Source organism: Rhinatrema bivittatum, chromosome 9 (assembly GCF_901001135.1).
Source record: "Rhinatrema bivittatum chromosome 9, aRhiBiv1.1, whole genome shotgun sequence".
Classification (NCBI taxonomy): domain Eukaryota; kingdom Metazoa; phylum Chordata; class Amphibia; order Gymnophiona; family Rhinatrematidae; genus Rhinatrema; species Rhinatrema bivittatum.
Window position 1 is genome coordinate 100,875,571 of NC_042623.1, and position 21,607 is coordinate 100,897,177.

The window sequence follows — 21,607 nt, forward strand, 5'->3', positions numbered from 1 at the left end:
CTGGATTTAAGTTTCTTACCTAAGAGCCTAAATTTAACCTCCAGAACCTCCTTCAAGCACCTTCCTGTCTCATTGGTACTAACATGTACCATGAGATTCAGCTCTTCCCCAATACTATCTAAAATCTTATCCAGGTGGCATGTGAGATCAACTAACTTTGCTCCAGGCAGGCAATTTACCAAGCAATCCTCACACCCACCAGCCATCCAGCTATCTACTTTCGTATTGATCAAATCAACTACAACAGATGTCCCAACTTTTCCATCCTGGTTGCATGCCCCTGGAGACACATCCTTGGTGCAAGAGGATAAAGCCATCACCTGGAAGACAGGTCCTAGCTAAAGAATTATTTCTTGCCACAATAAGGTGATGGTCTCCTGACAGGTGACTGTGCTCCTTCAAAGCAGCTCAAAGGCTGCATGAGTGGAGTTGGGACCACTTTAAGGTGTGCCAGAAAGTTATACCTCTCTGTATGTCTCAGCTCCTCCAAGTCTGCCACTCTGACTTCCAGAGATCAGACTCATTCTCTGACAACCAGGAGCTCTTTGCACTTGGCCCACACATACAACCGCTCAACAACAGGTAGATAATCATACACATGGTACTGGGTGCAAAAAGAATGGATAGCTCCCCAATTCATGCTGGATTTCTGTCTGCATCTTAATTTTATTGAGTTTCTAAAGTTTTAAAATCTGATTAAGTAGTAAATATGTCTCTCAAGAGGTTTTAAATTTGATTAGGATTTTCAAATTATTTATTTGGTGTCTTTTCAATACAAAGTGGTCAATATTCAAAGTCATTTAGATGGCTAACTTATAAGTCAAAAGTTATCCATCTAATCCATAAGTTAAGTTATCCATCTAACTTCATGTTATCCATTTAAATGTTTAGTTTGAATATTGACCTCCTAGGGTTTTTAATTTGATAACTAGATGAATTATGTCAGTGTTTCACATCCCTTTCCTGGAGGCACACCTAGCCAGTTAGTTTTTCAAAATTTCCACAATGAATATGCATGAGTGAGATTTTCATACATTGGAGACTCAGGGTATGCAAATCTATCTCATGCATATTCATTGTGGCAATCCTGAAAACCCTGCTGGCTAGGTGTACCTCCAGTAGAGGGTTGGGAAACACTGACTTGTGTTAGTTTGTGAATGACTAGCGAGAAGACTAAAATTAGTCAGTCATAAAAATCACTGTTAAATGTATGTTGTTCTATACTATTTGACTCTTATTTAAAAATTTTCTCCTAACTTGGGAGAAGGGGGTTGTTGGAATCTGTTAGGATAAGTAAGTGAGTGGACCCTTTGCCCGAGGTGAGAGGTGGAGCCACCCAGGGGGAGGAGCCCCACTGGGCCTCACCATCAGGAGGCGGAGCCTAGACTGCGGGATTGAGATACAGCAGACGAGGGATGGAGACGTAGAGGGTGACCCCTGGAGTGGGCCATGGAACAGCAGCATGATGCTGACGTCAGACTTGCTTGAGACAAGAGTCAAAGGAAGAGGTGGCACACCCCAAGGAGCGGGGGTGCCGGGAATTACAGTCACTGTAAACACACTGAATCAGTAGTGGAGAATGCAGGAAGGTCCCTTGGTGGGAGAACATGGTAGTGATCCGCAGAGCGGGGTACACCGGCAAGGGTTCCTCAGATGAAACATGGCACAGGTCCGCAGAACAGGGGTGGGGGACTGAGAAGTGAGTCCTCATGGCAATGGTCCGCAGAGCGGGGTACACCAGCAAGGGTTCCTCAGATGATATCACCATGTGGATCCGCAGAGCAGGGGGGGAACCCGGAAGTGAGTCCTCACGGCAATGGTCCGCAGAGCAGGGTACACCGATGAGGAATCCCACATAGCAATCAGAACAGTGATCCAGAAGTGGTACTCACAGCAACAGGAAATAAGTAGAAGTCCCGTAGAAGGCCTCAGGGTGGAGGCAGGCTGGAATTCGGGTGAGAGGCCCCGAGGAGCGAGTACCCAGTAGTCTCACACCTCGGAAGCAAAACCGGAACACGCAGAGTAGAAGCTGAAGAACAGCAAGTGAACTCATTGCCAAGTCGCTGCCAAGTCGCAGGCTGGGAAAATTTTAGAGCAGAGTGAAGTCATCTGGTAGGGACGCCTCCGAGGTTCCCGCCAAGACGTGGTTAAAGCTGGTCAGAGAGCGCGCGCGCACCTAGGGAACCCCACAGGCAAGATGGCAATCGGGAGGTTCCATGCTGCTCGGATAGGCCCGGGAACTGAGGCTAGAAGGCTGGTGGTAGATGGCCAAAGCCACAAGTTTGCCCAACAGAGCCAAAGTTGAGAAAAGGGAGATGAGCAATGGTGGCCGCAGCCGTCTGTGGCCGCAGAGCGTAACAGGGGTAATCTATATTAGAAAAAAAAAGTGACTGTGGTGGGTATTAATCAAACTAGTGATTAGTTACCCAGGAATCTTACTTTCACCTTTTCAGATCAAGTAAATGACCTTTGCAAACTCAGAATTCTAATACTTACAAATTAAACTATACTAGCTCATAAAATTAGTTCAAAGTCTATTATCCCTAAACATACACTATTCTTGCAAATAAATAGTAGCCTTAAAAACTAAAACACAATATCTACAATAAATAATAGTTTAACTGTTGCAGCAGGAGGAGTTGGTGGAGAGTGGAATACAGGACTGGGAAGAGATGGATGAGAGGGGGAGAAGAGCCAGAAAAAGAAGAGAAAAAAGAGAACAGAGGAGAAGGATGTTGAGGAAATAGAGGGAGAAGATGAGAGAGGAATGGAGAGAAAGAGGAGCAGGCTAGAGAATTTCAGGGGTTTTAATATGTATGATTTTTGTAACCCACGCCGAATAATGGAAGGTGTGGGCTATAAATTATTTTAAATAAATAAATAAAATAGGGGCAGAATGCAAACAGAAATATCAAAGAAGAGAAAGGAAACAACTGTGGACATGGATATTTACATTCTTCTCTCAAATGCCCCTTTTAATACTCTGATACTGATTTTTTATGTGTTTTGTCCAAGGGGGTGACTCAAAGGGGCAGATGCAATTCAAACACGCTGAAAGTGGGCGCTGAGTGTTCCTGCTGGGGACGCCATGCAGTATTTAAATTAAGGGTCTCATTGTCAAGGAGGGTCGATTGCATGCCCCTAGGGTCTCCTTGACAGTGGGAGTCTGCGAGCGATCGACTGTCCGCCAGTTTAGAAAACAGACACTGAATTTATCAGCATCCTTTTTCCTAATCGGCGCATAGCCAGGGGTACGGGAGATGGCCACTTGTTAACTGAGCGTCTGTTTCCGAAACCTGAATGCTGGTACTTTTTAAAAAAAAAAAAATTTAAGTTTTTGTTTCCCCCTAATTGCATAAGGGAATTAGGTAGTGCCTACACAACCCGCGTCCAACTGCGAGTTAAAGAGTGCACTTGGCTGAGCGCACTGTATTGCATAGGCCCCAAAGTTTGCTGATGTCTGGTGCTATTCTTTTCTAAATGCACTCCTTTTCTGCCAGAAATATTTTTTCTGGAGCTTTCCTCATAAATCACAGTGTAGTTTCCAAGTATAAGCTCCTGTATGCGGTTGTTTTCTTCTTGAGTGAAGCAAAATATCTTTTAGCGCTATCATGCACCTCTCGCCAATGCATGAACCAACTTTGTCTCCTGTTCCTATGCCAGCTTCTCTATGCATTTCTACTGTTCTTCCTCTTCTGCATCAGCAGACATGTACTTATAGAGGTCTTTACCTCCTTGATATCTCTTCCTTTCACCTTCCTGCCTCTTCTGTGCTGCCCTGTGTTCTTCCACCTGGTTTCTAACAGGCCTAACCTGTGCTGTGAGGGCTCTCTCCTCCATCTCTCTGTCCTTACTGTTCTGTCTCTATGCCATGAATACCTAAAATGGTAACAGACTTTATGAAGTCATTAGATGATAAGAGGCTCCTTTGTTGCCAAAAAGTGAAGAAATATCAGTAGCACAACTTTTGGCTTGTTATTTAGGTGTTAAAACGTCCTACTGGAATGATTCAGTGCAAGAGTTGGGGCTGCCAAAATGAATGGGAAAGTTGGAAATATGAAGCCATAGCGGAAATGCAGGCATTCATCTACACAGATCTGTCTGGGAAGCTACACAGGGGATTTAGGAGGCTGCATATTCAGTTAATAGTAATGTTATAATTGGTAGCTATTTTGAATAGAGTGATTTTAGATCCATTGTTCAAGCACTTGTGCTATTAATACTCAATTGCTGCAATGCTCTTTATACCAAAATGAAATCATACTGCTTTGCAGATATTATTTAATGCTGTAGCATGCTTAGTAGCTGGATGCTCTTTAAAGGACCATATACATTGGTATTGAAATTATTGCATTGGCTCCCTGTACATTAATGGATACAATTTATCATTCTAGCATTAACTTTTCAGATTATGCATGGTTTTCCCTACTTGTTTATTTTTATTTAGAAGTTTTTATATACCGATGAACGTTGGGAACATCTCATCGGTTCACAATGAACGAAATGTAGCAAAAAGAGCTTTACAGTGAACACAGAACAATATGCATAAAATTAAGTAACAACGAGATAATATATCATAGAGTTAGGGGAAATGCAAACAAAAAGCTGAATGATTTATAAATTATATGGCATAAAAAATAAAACTTTGTACAAGTTGTATGTTATAAGAGTCAGAGGGTCGGCAAATGATTGAGGGAGGTGTGCTGTTAGGTGTATGCTTGTTTGAAGAGGCAGGTTTTCAGGTTTTGTTTAAATGTTTTAGGGCATGATTCTTGACATAGGGAGGAAGGTAGCTTGTTCCATAGGGCGGGGCCCGCTAAGGATAGTGCCCGAGCTTTAGTGGAGCCGAGCTTAGATTATTTGGGTGATGGAATATGCAGTGTTGCTGTCTTGTCAGTCTGTTTGTGTTTTGAAAAGTGAGGTGTTCTTTGAACCAGTGCATATTTTGGTTGTGGAGGGCTTTGTGGATGAGGGTGAGAGATTTGTATGTTATTCTAGCAGAGACTGGTAACCAATGCAGGTGTTTCAGAACAGGGGTGATGTGGTCGCTTATGTGGGTGTTAGTGAGGATCCGGGCAGCAGCGTTTTGGAGTAATTGAAGCAGTTGCAAGGTGCTTTTGGGTAGTCCTAAGAGCAAGGCATTACAGTAGTCAATTTTAGATAGTATGAAGGCTTGTAGAATGGTGTGGAAGTCACTGAGGTGTAGAAAAGCTTACTAAAATGGCACTGTCCATTCCAGGCATTATGTTACATTCTGGTATTTCAAGTCAAGTGGCGGTGTCTAGTGAAAGAGCTGTTCATTTACAGGAAACATGTAAATGCGCTTTTTTTCAAGAGTCGCTCTTTGTCTATGGAATAGTCTTCCTCTGTCAATACGGCAGGTTCAAGATTATAAAATTTTTAGGAAACTCCTGAAATATTATTTCAGGAAGCTTTTGGGTCACACGAATGAAGAATGCATAGACCAGTTTTAGAGTTTTTAAAAATTTGTAGTTTGCCTGTTAATGTATTATTTTGTTTATATGGTAAAACAATATTTTTTGTTTTAGGGGTTTTTTTGGAATCCACCTAGAACAGATTCTGGCAATAGGTGGAATACAAATTATTGTAAATAAATATTTATTTAAAAAATGTATACACCGCTTGGACCTAGTTCAAAGCAGTTAATATAAGTACAAACATAAAATTCTTAAAACAAGATACACTAACAAACCTCCGCAAGATCTCTAAAGATGGATCTCAGTTCAGTAAAATTTCAGCATCAGATGTATCTAAAAAATACAGCTAAATAAAGATGCCAGAGTGGCCTAGAATACCAGCTGAATGTTTCATATCTGTTACTAAATCTCAAAGTTAAATGCCAACTGAAATAAATGCTTTAAATAGTTTAATTCTTGGTACATGTTGTTAATCTAAGTTGTTCAGGTAAGATGTTCCAATACACTGGGCCTGCAATGGAGAAATCTCCCTTCCAAGTTTCATTCAAGCATGCGCCCTTTAAAGAGAGAATTGTAAGTAGCCTGGATTGTGCTGAGTGCAATACATGGAGAAGATTGTAGATCTGAAACAAAATGGTAGTCCAGGGTAAATTGGTATTTTCCAGAAATGTGTCTATTAACTTGGCTATTTTATATTTAATTCATCATGAGAGCAGAGGCCAGTGAAGATTGTATAGAATCAGAGTAATATATTGTTTAATGCTCAAACCCATCAACACACAAGTGGTAGCATTTTAAGCAATTTGCAGAGGCCACAATGTGGACATCAGAAATCTAAGGTACAGGGAGTTACAATAAGCAAAGCCGGTAAGCAACACGGCCTGAAGCATGGTGCAAAATTCTTGCCCTCCTAACAATGGTTTTAATTGACACAGGATTCATAATTTTAAAAAGGATGCAAAAGAGGTTAGGACTTTTCAGCTTGGAGAAGAGATGGCTGAGGGGGGATATGATAGAGATGTTTAAAATCATGAGAGGTCTAGAACAGGTAGAAGTGAATCGGTTATTTACTCTTTCAGATAATAGAAAGACTAGGGGGCACTCCATGAAGTTAGCATGTGGCACATTTAAAACTAATCAGAGAAAGTTCTTTTTCACTCAATGCACAATTAAACTCTGGAATTTGTTGCCAGAGGATTTGGTTAGTGCAGTTGGTGTAGCTGTGTTTAAAAAAGGATTGGATAAGTTCTTGGAGGAGAAGTCCATTAACGGCTATTAATCAAGTTTACTTAGGGAATAGCCACTGCTATTAATTGCATCAGTAGCATGGGATCATCTTAGTGTTTGGGTAATTGCCAGGTTCTTGTGGCCTGGTTTGGCCTCTCTTGGAAACAGGATGCTGGGCTTGATGGACCCTTGGTCTGACCTAGTATGGCATGTTCTTATGTTCTTATCAAATTTATTTGTGGACACATAGTTTGAGTAAAAATGCCACAAGGCTTTTTACTTGGGATACAATGGGAATCTGATGACCCTTAAAAATGAAAACAGAGGATTTGTCTCTGGCAGCGGTTCTTTTCAATATCATGATTTGTTATATCCATGTTTAGTGCAAGCCTGTTATGAAATAACCATTTTTTTTTATTGTCGAAAAACATTGAGACACCAACTGAAATGTAGTTCAAGATGAATATAAATTCAGTAAATAAATGATATCATAGGAACATGGACGTTGTTATCTTAGATTATATAACTTGCACTGAGACCAAATAACAACCTACAGATTAGGGCCAAATAGATATTAGAGTGGCCTATAATTTTTATTTATTTATTTATTTGACGGTTTTTTTTATATACCGACGTTCGTTAATAACATCACATTGGTTTCCACAAAATAGGAATGCAGCAACAGGCTTTACAATTAAACTGATTTTGAACAGGGGGAAACTGGGGGAAGGGGGACACTAAATAATAGAAGCTATGAAGGGAGGGGAAAGGAAAGAGAAAAAAGGGGATATTTTGGTAAATATAGTACAGTCGTTATAATATAGTAATTCTGATAATGACAAATATGTACAATCATTAAATATGCAATAATGATGTCACTATTGGGGTAGAGGATGCTGGGAATGCACTAGGAGCATGAGAAAGGCATAGTTGAGGGTACAAGGGGAAATAGGGTGGTGGGAATTGTAGAGAAGGGAAGTTAGATTTCAAAGTCAAGCGCTTCAGAATAGGGCTAAGTAGTGAAATGTTGTTAGTGAAATTATTTACATTTAACAATTAATTATTTACATTTTACAATTGAGTCAGAAGGATTCACTTTGCTAGTTACACTAGGGAAAAAGGAGGATTAAGAGGTGGGAGAAGTAGAGCAGGTCTCAGGGGTAAGCTTGCTTGAACAGCCATGTTTTGAGTTTTTGTTTAAATTTCTTTGGGCAGTGCTCTAGGCGTGGATTGGTAGGCATGGAATTCCATAGCGCCAGTCCAGCAATGGATAGGGAGCATTCCTTTGTGGAGGTGTGCTGCGTGAGTTTAGGGGAGGGTGTTTGTAGAGTGGCAAGATATTGTATTCTGATGGGTCTGGTAAAGGAACGAAAGTGTAATGAATCATTAAACCAATGCATGCTTGGGGTGTGGATAGATTTGTGTATGAGTGAGTCTTGAAGTAGATCCTGGAGGCTATAGGAAGCCAGTGGAGTTGTTTAAGAATGGGGGTAATATGCTCGTTTTTGCGGGTGTTTGTTAGTATACGTGCTGTGGCGTTTTGCAGCAATTGTAGTGGGGCTATGGAGTTCTTGGGAAGGCCTAAGAGTAGGGCATTTGCTTAGTCTAATTTAGATAGGATGAGAGACAGTAGTACTGATCTGAAATCGTTGAGGTGCAAGAGGGGATAATCCTTGCAGAATTCCACGGTCAGAAGCAGACCAGGCAGATTTACATGATTCAATGCAAATCTACTGTCAATGATTCGACAGATTATAAACCAAGTTAGCATATTCCCAGCATTCTTTTAAACAGTGAGTCAGTACAACATGATTAAGAGTACTGAAAGTGGCAGAGATGTCTGATAAGGACATAGTGCTGGCCAGTATCAAATCTTCAATGGGTAGTATCCAGACTAGATATTAACAAGGTTTCAGTGCTAAAGGATTTACAAAACCCAAATTGATTTTGATCAAGAATTGAATGCTCATATAAATGTTTATGGCATGACATTGGAAGGGTGTGGTACAGGATATAAACTAAGATTTGGAATTTTCTGTACTCATCTGCCTGAGATGGTAGAGTACAAATAAGGAAGGTAGCAAAAACTGTCCTGGGTAAAGAAAGACATCTTGTAAATGGTTACACTCTACAGCTAGTAGCTGCTTTAAATCCCTAGCAGTGTGGACGGGCATAAAAGGACAGACTGAATGAAGTGGTAGGTCTTTTTCTGCTGTCATTTATTATCATGCCCTCTCATGCTTGCTCTTTCAAGACTCCTACTGACACACAGTATTGAAGTATGGAAACATACACTCACTCACCCTCTCACCCACAGACCTGGAAAAATGCATAAAAGGAAAGGGCATGCTCAAAAGCAATACAAGATGCAATACAAGCCATACAGGTGTTGCTTGTTTTTATTCTTCTAGAACACTCAGCTTTTGTTTACTTTACTTTCATGGGTTTCAGTTGCTATCTCACTTCTTCCCTCTACATTGACAACCAGCCCCATGTGCCCAATTAACCTTTATATACAGTTAAGCAAAGAGATGGCACCATGAGAAAAACAAATTAACTGAGCATGTTCAGTTTAGTATATAAGTCTCATTTTTGTAGCAACCGCATTTTATTTAGCCCTCAGGCAAGCATAGTGTATAAACCCTATACTTGTTTTGGTTAGCATGCATACTATTAAGAGTAATTTTTAATGCATGTGCTATCAAATCTAAGGGCCTATTTATCAAACTGAGATAATGCACCAACATGTGTTAATAAATAGGCCTTAATACGGGGCCTGTTTGCTAACAGTGTTAATGCGCATTAATGCACTCTCTGAGGACAAGCAGGATGGTAGTCCTCACACATGGATGACATCATCAGATGGAGCCCCAATGCGGAAAATTTATGTCAAAGTTTCTAGAACTTTGATTAGGCACACTGAGCATGCCCATCATGCCATATACCACGCGTCTATGCAGGGTCCCCCTTCAGTCTCTTTTTTTCCACAAAGCTGTAAACCTCACGGTATGATTGAACTCACTTTGGATGTTTATAGCCTTGTAGAAAATGTTTTTTGCTCTTTGTGTTTTAACAGTTTTTTCCTTCGATTCTGTTGCCAGGTCCCACTTGGTGCCTTCTCATATATCTCTAGTCTGGGATTTCGGGTAAGTTTTTCTTTTGCGGTCGATTCCCCTCATTGTGGTGGTGCCATGGTGCTCACTGGCCATCACCACACACTGCTATTATTATCAACTTTATGGCTATTTTGTTTTGCCTTATCATGGCCTCGTCCAGTTTTTGCTGATGTCCCTGGTGCCCGAGCACCATGTCTATCACTGATCCTCATGAAGTATGTATCTTTTGCCTGGGGGCATCTCATGATGTCCGGGATTGCCGCTTTCCCCCGAAGGGATGTCGGCTTTGACTTACCAAGATGGGTTAGCATTTCAGGTTGAGGAAGTCCGAGCCATTGGCATTGGTGGCATTGGTATCAAGGGACCTTGGACACCACACCATCAACATTGGTGGGATCATTGGTTCCGTTGATGCTGCTGGTGGATAGGGGCACTGAAGACCAGCCATAGTTGATCTCCTCCAAGACGAGGATGCCGGGTTCATAGTCTTCGAACTTGGCACTGGGGAAAGGCCAGACCGAGTTTCAAGGGAAGCCTAAGAAACATAGGCACTGGTCCCTATCGATGCATGGTACCAGGCATGAGTATGCACCAGCTTTTGCCGCATTGCCCCCAAAGTGACAGTGAGGTGAAGAGAGCCCATCTCTATTGTGCTGGGGGTCTGCGATGGTCTTCACTGATCCCCCTCACAGATCTGAAGAAGATCTGACCACCCTTCCTTCCTCCTAGTTGGTGTTGGCATCAGCAATGATTGAGGAGGAGCTGGAGCGCCAAGTCCAACTGGCGGTGGAGCAGGCGCTGCAGGGCCTCAGTCCTGTGACACAGATGGCACTGGACCTGGTCCTGCCTATCCTTGTACCACTTCTGAAGAAGCTTAACATGCTCAATGGTGCCTTGCCGACCCAGCTGGCACCGCTTCCCCGGACAGTTTTGATGCCCGGCAGAGCACCAAGGCCTCCCTCTACTGATACAGTGGTTGTTGTCAGTTCCTTCAAGGAGGAAGCTCTACCAAGGCCAGCAGAGATGCCGAGGCATGTAGCCCCCCTGTCCGGTTCTGTCGGTGCCTGCATCTCTGGACGATGGCCAAGCACCTAGTGTTACGGCTATGGCTGCAGTGCAACCGCCTCACCACCAGGGGTCCCTCTAGTGCTGGCTCTCCTCACAGGCCCAGTCCATCTCCCCTGTCCACTCTATGTTCTGGGCTGTCCCTTATAACCCTGCCTGACAGTTCCCTCGGTGCTTTGGCATCGAGCTCGCCTGGGCTCCCTGCTCTAGCCTTCCTTCCCTGCTTGCTGTGTGTTTGGTCTCAGGACCTTGCCTTGCGCGGCCTTCGGGCCTTATTCCTTGCCTTGCCTTGCGCGGCCTTCGGGCCTTATTCATTCCTTGCCTTGCCTTGCGCGGCCTTCGGGCCTTATTCATTCCTTGCTTTGCCTTGCCTTGCGCTGCCTTCGGGCCTTCTACCTTGCCTTGCTCTGGGTGTACCTATGGGCCTGCTACCTTGTACTGTGTGTGGCCTATGGGCCTTCTGTGTGTGTGTGGCCTACGGGCCTTCTGACCTGCCTTGCCCTGCTTACGGTGTGTGGCCTACGGGCCTTCTGTGTGTGTGTGGCCTACGGGCCTTCTGACCTGCCTTGCCCTGCTTACGGTGTGTGGCCTACGGGCCTTCTGTGTGTGTGTGGCCTACGGGCCTTCTGACCTGCCTTGCCCTGACCCAGCCTGAACCCAGACACTGCTATCTGCCGCCTGCCCCGACCCAGCCTGGACCCAGGCACTGCTAATTGCCGCCTGCCCTGACCCAGCCTGGACCCAGACACTGCTAATTGCCGCCTGCCCTGACCCAGCCTGGACCCAGACACTGCTACTTGCCGCCTGCCCTGACCCAGCCTGGACCCAGACACTGCTACTTGCCGCCTGCCCTGACCCAGCCTGGACCCAGACACTGCTACTTGCCGCCTGCCCTGACCCAGCCTGGACCCAGACACTGTTTCTAGCCATTCCTGTCTCTCTCCACCTGGAGCCACCCTTCTGGGTGGTGTTCACGACTCCTGACCGGAGCCCATTCGTAACACCTAGGGCCCCATCCCTTGTAGCATACAGTGAGAATGAGGATCCCTATGACCGCTGGGGGGATGATCTGACTAGGTACACTGAGGACTCAGATGGTCTCCCATCAGACCTTTCTTCTCCAGATAGACAAAGGAAGTCCCCGCCTGAGGAATTAACCTTTGCAGGGTTTATGAGAGTGATGGTGGAGGCCATCCTATTTCAACTTTTGACAGAGGAGGGTGCCAGGCACAAAATGCTTGAGATCCTCCAATTCATGGAGCCTCCTAAGGAGATTGTGGCAGTCCCAGAATACGAGATGCTTAATGAGTTGCTGCTGAGGATATGGGAAAACCCCTTCACAGTGCCTCCCGTTCACAAGAAGGTGGATGGGGTCTACCTCGCCCAGAAGGCTGCTGGATTTGATAAGCATCAATTGACTCACCAGCTGGTGGTTGAATCTGCTCTCAAGAGGGCCAAGTGCTCTCAGCCCATTCCTCGGTTCCCCCATGGAAGGGCCACAGAGCGATGGATGCTCTTGGGAGGAAGGTGTTCCAAGGTGCCATGCTCATTGCTCACATTGCTGCCTACCAGCTTTACATGAGCCAGTACTCGCAGACATCTGAAAGCAGGTGCAGGAGGTAGCTGATCAGCTGCCACAATAGCAGCAGAACACCCCATGTTGCTGGTGCACAAGGGTCTGGAGCGCGGAAAACACGAGGTCCATGCAACATATAATGTTTTTGAAATGGCATCTAGAGTCTCTACAGCAGGAATCGGTGCCCTCAGAATGGCATTGCTGCTAACCTCAGATCTCTGACCAGAGGTACAGGATTGATTCGCTGATGTGCTGTGTACTGGAGAGAATCTCTTCAGAGATAGGGTGAAGGATGCTCTAGCCCAACTTCTGGACCATGGTTCAGACCATGCACACTGATATCCTGCCCAGGGGTTCTGACCTGGAAGGCTAATCTTACATAAACATGCACAATGACTAGGATTATACCTGGGGGCTACACACAAACTTGGATTCAATACTTCACAGTTCCAGGTAAAAAAGTAAGTTTATCTGAGATAAAGGAAGATAGAACAAATAAAATCAGATTATATAGAAGAAATAATGGTAAATAATAATAATTGCTATATAGATATAAAAAGCTTACATTTCCAAAGGATAAGCCATACCATCACATCCAGGGCTCTCTCTCCCCTCTTTTTCTCCCTGTCTCTCCTTATACGCTACAAATTGTGAAAGCAGTGGTGTTCCTTCCTATCAGATTTCAGACACAGCTGTGTGGCCTTCACTTTCTCTCTCAGGCTTTTGTATAAGTTAATTGCCAATTTTCTCATCATAGACTTAGTGAAAAAACTAAATAAACTCTTGCCTATTCATAAAAACTACATAGTGCAAGGCAGTAAACAGGAGTTCACTCAGAGGTTGGCCTGTGGCCTTCAAACTAGTTTGTGTCTAGATGAAAACTCTGAATCCACACAGCCTATCCTCTATATGCATCCTCAGCAAAAGTAGCACAAATGACTCCAACACCATGAGACTCTCCAACTCCGGACCCACACTCCTTATCCAGGAGCCCATCGAGACTGGGGTCAAGGAAGTATTTATTTCACCAAAGGAAGTACTATCCTCCGCCTCCTTGTTCCCATCAACACTATCAGGGCCCTCACAGCTGTCTCAGGCAGCAGAGATCCCCCAAAACCCAGACAGCTCCTCAGTCAACTCCGGGGATGGGGTTTTGACTGGGCCATAGGGAGCGTAACCCAGTTGCCCATACCTGGGACGATAGACCCTCCAGTAGGAGCCAGGCTGCAGGTCTTTGTGAACCAATGGCCCTGTGAAACCTCGGACCAGTGGTTTCTGTCCATTGTCAGCCAAGGTTACCAATTTAATCTATTGGGTGTCCTGCCAAATTGCCCTCTGTGCACACATTGGGGCCATTAGCACATCAGGAGGTATTACAAGCGGAGCTTTCCTCCTTCTTAATGGCCAGAGTGGTTGAGCCCATACCACCAGGGCAAAGAGGGTGGGGATTCTACCCCATGTACTTCCTGATTCCAAAGAGATCAGGAGGACTGCTTCCCATCCTAGACCTAAGGACCTTGAACAAGTTTCTAAAAAAGAGAAAAGTTCAAGATGGTTTCCCTGGATACCTTGATCCCCCTTTTGCAAAAAGGGGACTGGCTATGCTCCCTTGCCCTAAAGGATGCATACACTGATATCGAGATCTTCCCAGGTTACAAGAAGTATCTCCAATTTATGGTGGGAACACAGCACCTCTAGTACCTAGTGTTGCCATTTGAGCTCATATCCATTCCACGGGTCTTCACAAAATGCCTGGTCAGGGTGACAGCGCACCTCTGCAGACTGGGAGAGCATATCTTCCCATATCTGGATGATTGATCAAGTGCACATCTCAGGCAGGGACCATCAAGTCCATACACTTGACCATTTGGGTGTTTGAGTTCATTCTCAACTATCCTAAGTCCCATCTCAGCCTGCCACCTCAGTTGGACTTCACAGGAGCCTTGCTAGACACATCTCAGGCCAAGATCTTTCTGCCCTGCCAGAGGGCCATCATCATGGTGGCCATTATGGCAGAGATTCAATAGAGCCAGCAGGTGTCAGCCTCACACATGTTGAGGGTGTTGGGCCAAATGGCCGCAACTGACCATGTTACTCCCTTGGCATGTTTATATATGCGCAGATCCCAGTAGACCCTGAGATCACAGTGGCGTCAAATCACTCAGAGCCTCCAGGATTGCATCTTAGTCACCATGTCTCTCTGGGACTTAGTGTCCTGGTGACGGGTACTTTCCAATCTAGAACAGTGGCTCTTGTTTCAGAGTCTCCCCACTCAAATTGTTCTAACCATGAATACATCAATCATGGGGTGGGGAGCTCATGTAGATGGGCTTGGTACCCAAGGTCTTTGGTCAGCTCAGGAACGTTCTTGTCAAATCAACTTCCAGGAGCTTCGAGCAATCAGGTATGCACTATGGGCTTTCAGGGATCAACTGTCCAACAAAGTTGCACTGATCTAGAATGACAACCAGGTAGTCATGTGGTATATCAACAAGCAGGGAGGCAAGGAATCGTACCTCCTGTGTCAGGAAGCAGTCCAGATCTGGTCGAGGGCCCTGTCCCACGGGATGGTGCTCAGGGCCATATACCTTGCTGGGGCAGAGAACATGGTAGTGGACCGGCTGGGTCAAGCCTTCAGACCCCATGATTGGCCCCTGGACCAGGGGGTAAATAATTTGGTATTCCACCTCTGGGGGAGCCCAGATATAGATCTGTTCACATCCCCCTGTAACAGGAAGGTGCCTCGGTTCTACTCCCTGTACAGGTCAAATGGCAAACCAGCCTCAGATGCCCTTGCTCGACATTGGGCAAGGGTCTTCTGTACGCATATCCTCTGATTCCCTTATGACGAAGAATCTCTCTTCGCAAGGACAGAAGGACTATGATCCTCTTAGCCCTTCATTGGTCGAGAAAGGTCTGATTTCTACTCCTGCGGGAGTTGTCCTTCCAGAAAACGATCAGTTTGGGGACTTCCCTGGATTTCATCATGCAAGATTAGGGCAGGCTGCAGCATCCCAACCTCCAGGCCCTGTCACTCACAATCTGGATGTTGAGAGGTTGATTCTGCAGCCGCTTGATCATTCAGAAGATGTGTTTCAGGTCCTGGTGGCTTCTAAAAGCCTACCACTAGACAGTCCTACAGATTGAAGAAGAGGAGGTTTTCCATGTGGTATGAGCAAAAGGCCCTAGATATGTTCTCCTGCCCCACACAACACTGCTTGATTACCTTCTACACCTATTGGAAGCTGGATTGAAAACCAACTCTGTTAGAGTTTATGTGAGTGCAATTGGTGCATACCACCATGGTGTAGATAGTATGCCCATCTCTGTACAGCCTATAGATGTACGTTTCATGTGAGGCCTGCTTCAGTTGAAGCCTCTCCTAAGGCCTTCCGCTGTGTCTTGGGACCTAAACGTGGAGTTAGCTCAGCTGATGTAAGTTCCTTTTGAGCCACTGTGCACCTGTGATCTGAAGTACCTGACCTGGAAGGTCATATTTTTGGTGGCAGTCACTTCAGCATGCAGGATCAGTGAGCTCCAGGCCTTAGTGACTTATCCACCTTATACAAAATGTTATCACGACAGGGTGGTCTTGTGTACACACACTAAGTTCCTGCCTAATGTGGTGACGATTTCCATCTTCATGAGTCCATTGTCATGCAAATATTCTTTCCCAGGTCCCATTCACACCAAGGCAAACGAGTACTGCACAGTTTGGACTACAAGAGAGCTTTAGCTTTCTATTGGAGCGGACAGAAGCCCGTAGACAGTCTACTCAATTTTTTTGTTTATTTTGATAAGCATAGGTTGGACGTTGCCATTACCAAACAGACAATATCCAACAGGCTAACAGATTGCATCTCTTTGTGTTATGCCTAGGTGGGACTGCATCTTGGGGGCCATGTCAAGGCTCTTTCTGTGAAATTCATGGCAGCGTCGGTGGCCCACTTGAGAGTAGTTTCCATGGAGAAGATCCGAAAGGCTGAGACATAGAGTTCTTTCCACACATTCACATCACATTACTGTCTGGATAGGGATGGTTGACATGACAATAGGTTCAGCTAGTCTATCCTTTGGAACTTGTTTGAGGTATAGGACCCAACTCTCCCAATCTATGGCCCATTGTTTGGGTTCAGGTTGTCTACCCCTCTCTTACCAACAGCACCTGTGGTGCTGTGCCCATTGGCACCTGATTAGGTATGTTTTGTCCTCTTTTGTGTTGGGAAGCATCTTGTAGCTAGGTATTCACCCATATATGTTGACTATCATCCTGCTTGTTCTCGAAGAAAGTAGAGTTGCTTACCTGTAACAGGTGTTCTCTGAGGACAGGAGGATGTTAGTCCTTACAAAACCTGCCCATCATCCCGCAGAGTTGGGTTTCTCCTATTTTTTACTTTAATCGTAATTCTATGTTACGAGACTAAAGAGGGACCCCACAAGGATGCATGCTATAGGACATGATGGGCATGCTCAATGTGCCTAGTAAAAGTTCTAGAAACTTTGACATAAATTTTACACCTTTTCCACGTTTAATTATGCCTTAAAGTTGTACCAACCAACTCGGAGCCTATGATCAGAGACCACACCTTGAATACTATGTACAATTCTGGTCACCGCATCTCAAAAAAGATATAGATGCAATGGAGAAGGTACAGAGGACAACCAAAATGATAAAGGGGATGGAACAGTTCCCCTATGAGGAAAAGCTGAACAGGTTAGGGCTGTTCAGCTTGAAGAAGAGACAGCTGAGGGGGGGATATGATAGAGGTCTTTAAGGTCATGAGAGGTCTTTAACGAGTAGATGTGAATCGGTTATTTACACTTTCAGATAATAGGACTAGGGGGCATTCCATGAAGTTAGCAAGTAGCACATTTAAGACTAATCGGAGAAAATTCTTTTTCACTCAATGCACAATTAAGCTCTGGAATTTATTGCCAGAGGATGTGATTAGTGCAGTTAGTGTAGCTGGGTTCAATAAAGGTTTGGATAAGTTCTTGAAGGAGAAGTCCATTAACTGCTATTAATCAAGTTTACTTAGGGAACAGCCACTGCTATTAATTGCATCAGTAGCAAGGTATCTTCTTGTGTTTGGATACTTGCCAGGTTCTTGTGGCCTGGTTTGGCCTCTGTTGGAAACAGGATGCAGGGCTTGATGGACCCTTCGTCTGACCCAGCATGGCAGTTTCTTATGTTCTTATCAGCATCACAGCATTCATTCTTTTAAGCATTGTAGATTGACTGAGTCACGTGAGCACCTCTTCTTTGTGCAGGGCCCCCTATTTTGGAATATCTTTACTGAAATTTAGAAAAATGGTAAAAGCCTTTCTCTTTAATCAGTCACATTACTTGGGAAGCACATAATTGAACTGATTATTGGTAATCCTCAGTCTATGTTATTGGTATCTTAAGTGTATTAGGTGTGTGATAGCTTTTTAAGATTATTAAAGTTCTTGTCATCACGGTTACTGGGATCTTTGTACCCCACCCCAGGAGGTATCTAGGACTGCAAGGCAGGACACTGGGCTGAACAAGAGCTGATCTTCCTCCTAGCCAGCCCCCTTCCCGCAGGTTGAGCCATTGGGTTCTGGGGGCCAGTAGGTCTTTGCTGTGGCATTACATGGTAAGTTCAGGCAGAATGGAACAAGGTTGGATAAACTGGAGCAAGAGAGAGCAAGCCGGATCAAGGCTGGAGAAGGCAAAACTTAGACAGACTGGATGAGGCAAGGCTTGGCCAGGCTGGTCGAGGCAAGGCTGGCACTGTGGACAGAGACAGGCTGGAAGCAGAGGTCTTAGGCAGGAAGCTGATGACCAGATACTGGAACAGGCCAGACAGGATTCTGAGCAAAGACACAAAACAGACTGGGACTGTATATAGACAGAGACAAGGCAAGGTACTGAGTATGGACTGGGAGAGACAAGCAAGGCAGGGTACTGGACTGGAACTGGAACTAGATACTGGCTGAGGGAAGACAAGGTACCGACAAGACAGGGAGTGAATATCAGGAACAGGAATGGGCTGGACACAGCAAGACCAAACAGAGACCAGACTGGATAAAATGGACTAGGCAAAACAGCACAGAACAAAACATAGAAGCCCAAAGGCAGCAAGGCTGAAGACCCCTAGGTACAGAGAGGCCTATTTAGGTCATAAGGCAGGATATAAGAGTAGAGCAAGCCTGGAGACCACAAGACAAGGTAAGGCCTACATAGGCTCAGGACAAGGAGTAAGAGAGCAGAAGGCCTGGAGGCCTTAAGGCCAATTCAGAGAGCCAAGGGTGACTCCATGAAGAGGCATGGTGGTTCTGGCAAGGCAGAGTTAAGTGGGGCTGGAGCTTGGGTGTGATATGAACAGCAAGGAGGAACTTAGCAAAGATGGTGGTGAGGCTCACTCAGGACCCCTGGTAGACAAAAGGCTGTACCACAGGCTGGGTCAGGTGGCCAGTGAGGAGATGGCTTCAATAGCTCAGAACAGAACTCATTGGAGTCCTCAGCTGGTAGGGAAGTGTTGTAGTTGACAAAATTAGGGCATGGTGAGACTGCACAGCAGACACTTTTGTTTTATTCTTTTATTATGTTTTACTATATGTAAATTGTTATGCACATGGAATTATGTATTTGATAGGAAGTAATCCAATGACAAGAAGTAATCTAAGTGAGTAGTGTACTAGATATTTGACAGCTTGTAAAGTTATTGCTCATTTGTTTTATCATTTTTAATTATGTTCTGATATTCTTGGAAAGTGCGATGTATTTATCTATTGATCTTATGTTTTTACGATTGTGCTTTTGTAAACCACTTAGAAATTTTTGATAAGTGATATATACATTTTTTAAATAAATATGTATTTATATGTTTAATTATAATTGTAAACAAGGTCATTTTATATCTGTGCATGGTTGGCTAAAGTCTGCGTGCACCTTTTATACCCAAACTTTACCCCAACGTTTCTAAGCATACTTATGTGCATATGTTTGCTTTAAATATTTGTATGGAAGTGCCTTAATTTATGTCCTAACCTAGCCGCAAAAAGTTACACCTGCTTTATTGAAAGTGTAACTTAGATGCATACTTTTTAAAATAAAAAAGTGTGTGCATAAGTTCAAACTCCGTCCCTATTACAATCCCTTTTCTCATGGATTTTACTTTTTCCAAGGGCACACAAAATAAAAAATATTTCTGGGGCTGTCTTAAATACCAATTTTTTCCCTCATTTTTGTCCCCAAGGTGTGGGTTCTTTCTCTGGGGTGAAAGCAAACCTTCTTGGCCCAGTGAAGTGAATTCTTCCTAGTATGTGTATATCGCTGGTGACTTTTGTGATACAGTGCTGTAGGAACAGACAAGCTGGACATAGATGTGGGTGTTCAAGTTAAATTTACTGATTCTCAAAAACAAAATCAATGTCTAATAATCAATCCATAAAGGTGAGATTATGGTGGTCTTTCTTACAGATGTTTCTTTTTCTCTGGGTATATGTCCTTTCTTTCAGATTCTTGGAAAGCAGCTTATCACTCCTCTATTGAGTGCATAAATTGCCTTAGTGGCAAGGGAAATCCTACTGGTGGAAATCCCCTAAATCCTGGAAAAATCTTACCTGATTTTAAATGTTCAGTCTTTTGTACCCAGCCTGTGCCCTGGTCCCTTGGGGTGGAGATCTTGTTGAAGGTCCTCAGATCTTGCTCCTTCTGCCCAAACTTCTGATTGATATGACTTCTCTGAAATAAAAGTCTGATGGGAGCAGGAAGCCAGCTATAACATCCCAGCTTTCCTATGATGAGGGATGGATCGAAACCTCTTCACAACTAAAAAGTAGAAGAAACACATAAATCCAAAAACTCTTACTCTGGGGGTGATGCCTTCACTGATGTTGTTCCTTCTCTGGACTAGAAGGATGGCTCGCAGATCTACAGCTCCTTGACCTCTAGATCCAGGACTCTGTCCTTCACCAAAGGGTACAAGGCTTCAGACCAGTCAGAATCATTAAAACAGCCAAAAATCTTAATAAAGTCTCTCTTCCAAAGGGAAGCACATTCTCACAGGCAGGGAGTGCACTGCAGGAAATCTCCTGTTTAACAAAACTCCAAGGCAGGGCGTTAGGCCCAAACTCAACAGAGCAATCAAATAATAGCTCCTCTTTCCTCAAACGTTAACTCAAACTGACCACACTACTCCTACTCCTAGCCCCCGCCCCCACAACTGGGCTAAGAGACTACCAATCACAAAAAATCTCATGGGGAAGTGCTGCATTAGAATGGTGCCCCTCTCTCTAAGCTGGAAAACCTATGGCAGGGATCTAGGGCCATCTAGTGGCCAATCAAAGTGTCACCACATCTGGAACACCTCTTGACAGTTCATGTAAAAGTACGCATGAAATGGGTGAAATGTGTAATTAATGTAAACTAAACAAAGGGGTATTTTAGTACAGCCATTTATACCCACAACCAGTTTTTATATGCATAAATGGTTTTAAAATTCAGCCCAAAAAGTCAACTTGTAGGAATTTGGATATTGGCTAATTCAAGTATTTTGTTCCTGGTTTTCCCCATTTTTGTTTATGAAGTCTAAACATTATGGGCCAGATTTTCAAAAGGTGACACTTGCCGGGCCTATAGCCCCGGGACGCGTGTAAGTCCCGGGACTTGCAAAAAGGGGTGGGGAGGGGACTGGGCAGTCCAGGGGGTGGGGCAGGGTCAGAGGTTCCCGGCACAGCGGCCATTTGCCGCTGTGCCGGGGATCGGGTGCCAGCAGTTGGCCGGCGTGCACAACTTACTTCAGCCCCAGGGCTGAAGTAAGTTTTGAAATAAAAGAAAACCAAAGAAAAAGGTAGGGGGAAAGAGCGGGGGAGGTAGGGGAAGGTGGGGTAGGAGGTAGGGAAGTTCCTTCCGAGGCTGCTCCGATTTCAGAGCAGCCTGGGAGGGAACAGGGGAAGGCAGCGCGGCCTGGTGCGGGCTTGGCGTGCGCAAGGTGCACAATTGTGCCCCCCCTTGTGCGCGCCGACCCCCGATTTTATAACATGCGTGCCCCTGCCCCATGGGTATATCAGCACTAATTCTCCCAAGATATTCTGGAGGTAATTTTGTAGTAACACACATAAGCTATCTGGCAAATATGCTCGTAGGTTACACAAATTTTAAAAGGTGACTTACATGCATAATTGCACTTTAAAACTAATCCCACCAAATCAGC

The 21,607-nt window shown here is 44.6% G+C and overlaps 1 protein-coding gene across 4 annotated transcripts in view; it reads left to right on the forward strand.

Annotated features, from left to right (window-relative positions):
• IMMP2L (inner mitochondrial membrane peptidase subunit 2) overlaps window positions 1–21,607 on the forward strand; it is a 1,785,698-nt gene that overhangs the window by 1,759,535 nt on the left and 4,556 nt on the right. For 3 of the 4 annotated variants that reach the window (XM_029616961.1, XM_029616962.1, XM_029616963.1), the window contains exon 6: window positions 9,767–9,811. The exons of the other annotated variant lie outside the window; for it this stretch is intronic. In XM_029616961.1, the coding sequence (XP_029472821.1) occupies window positions 9,767–9,811 (45 nt within the window). The remainder of the gene's footprint in view (window positions 1–9,766; window positions 9,812–21,607) is intronic. 4 annotated transcript variants of the gene reach the window in all.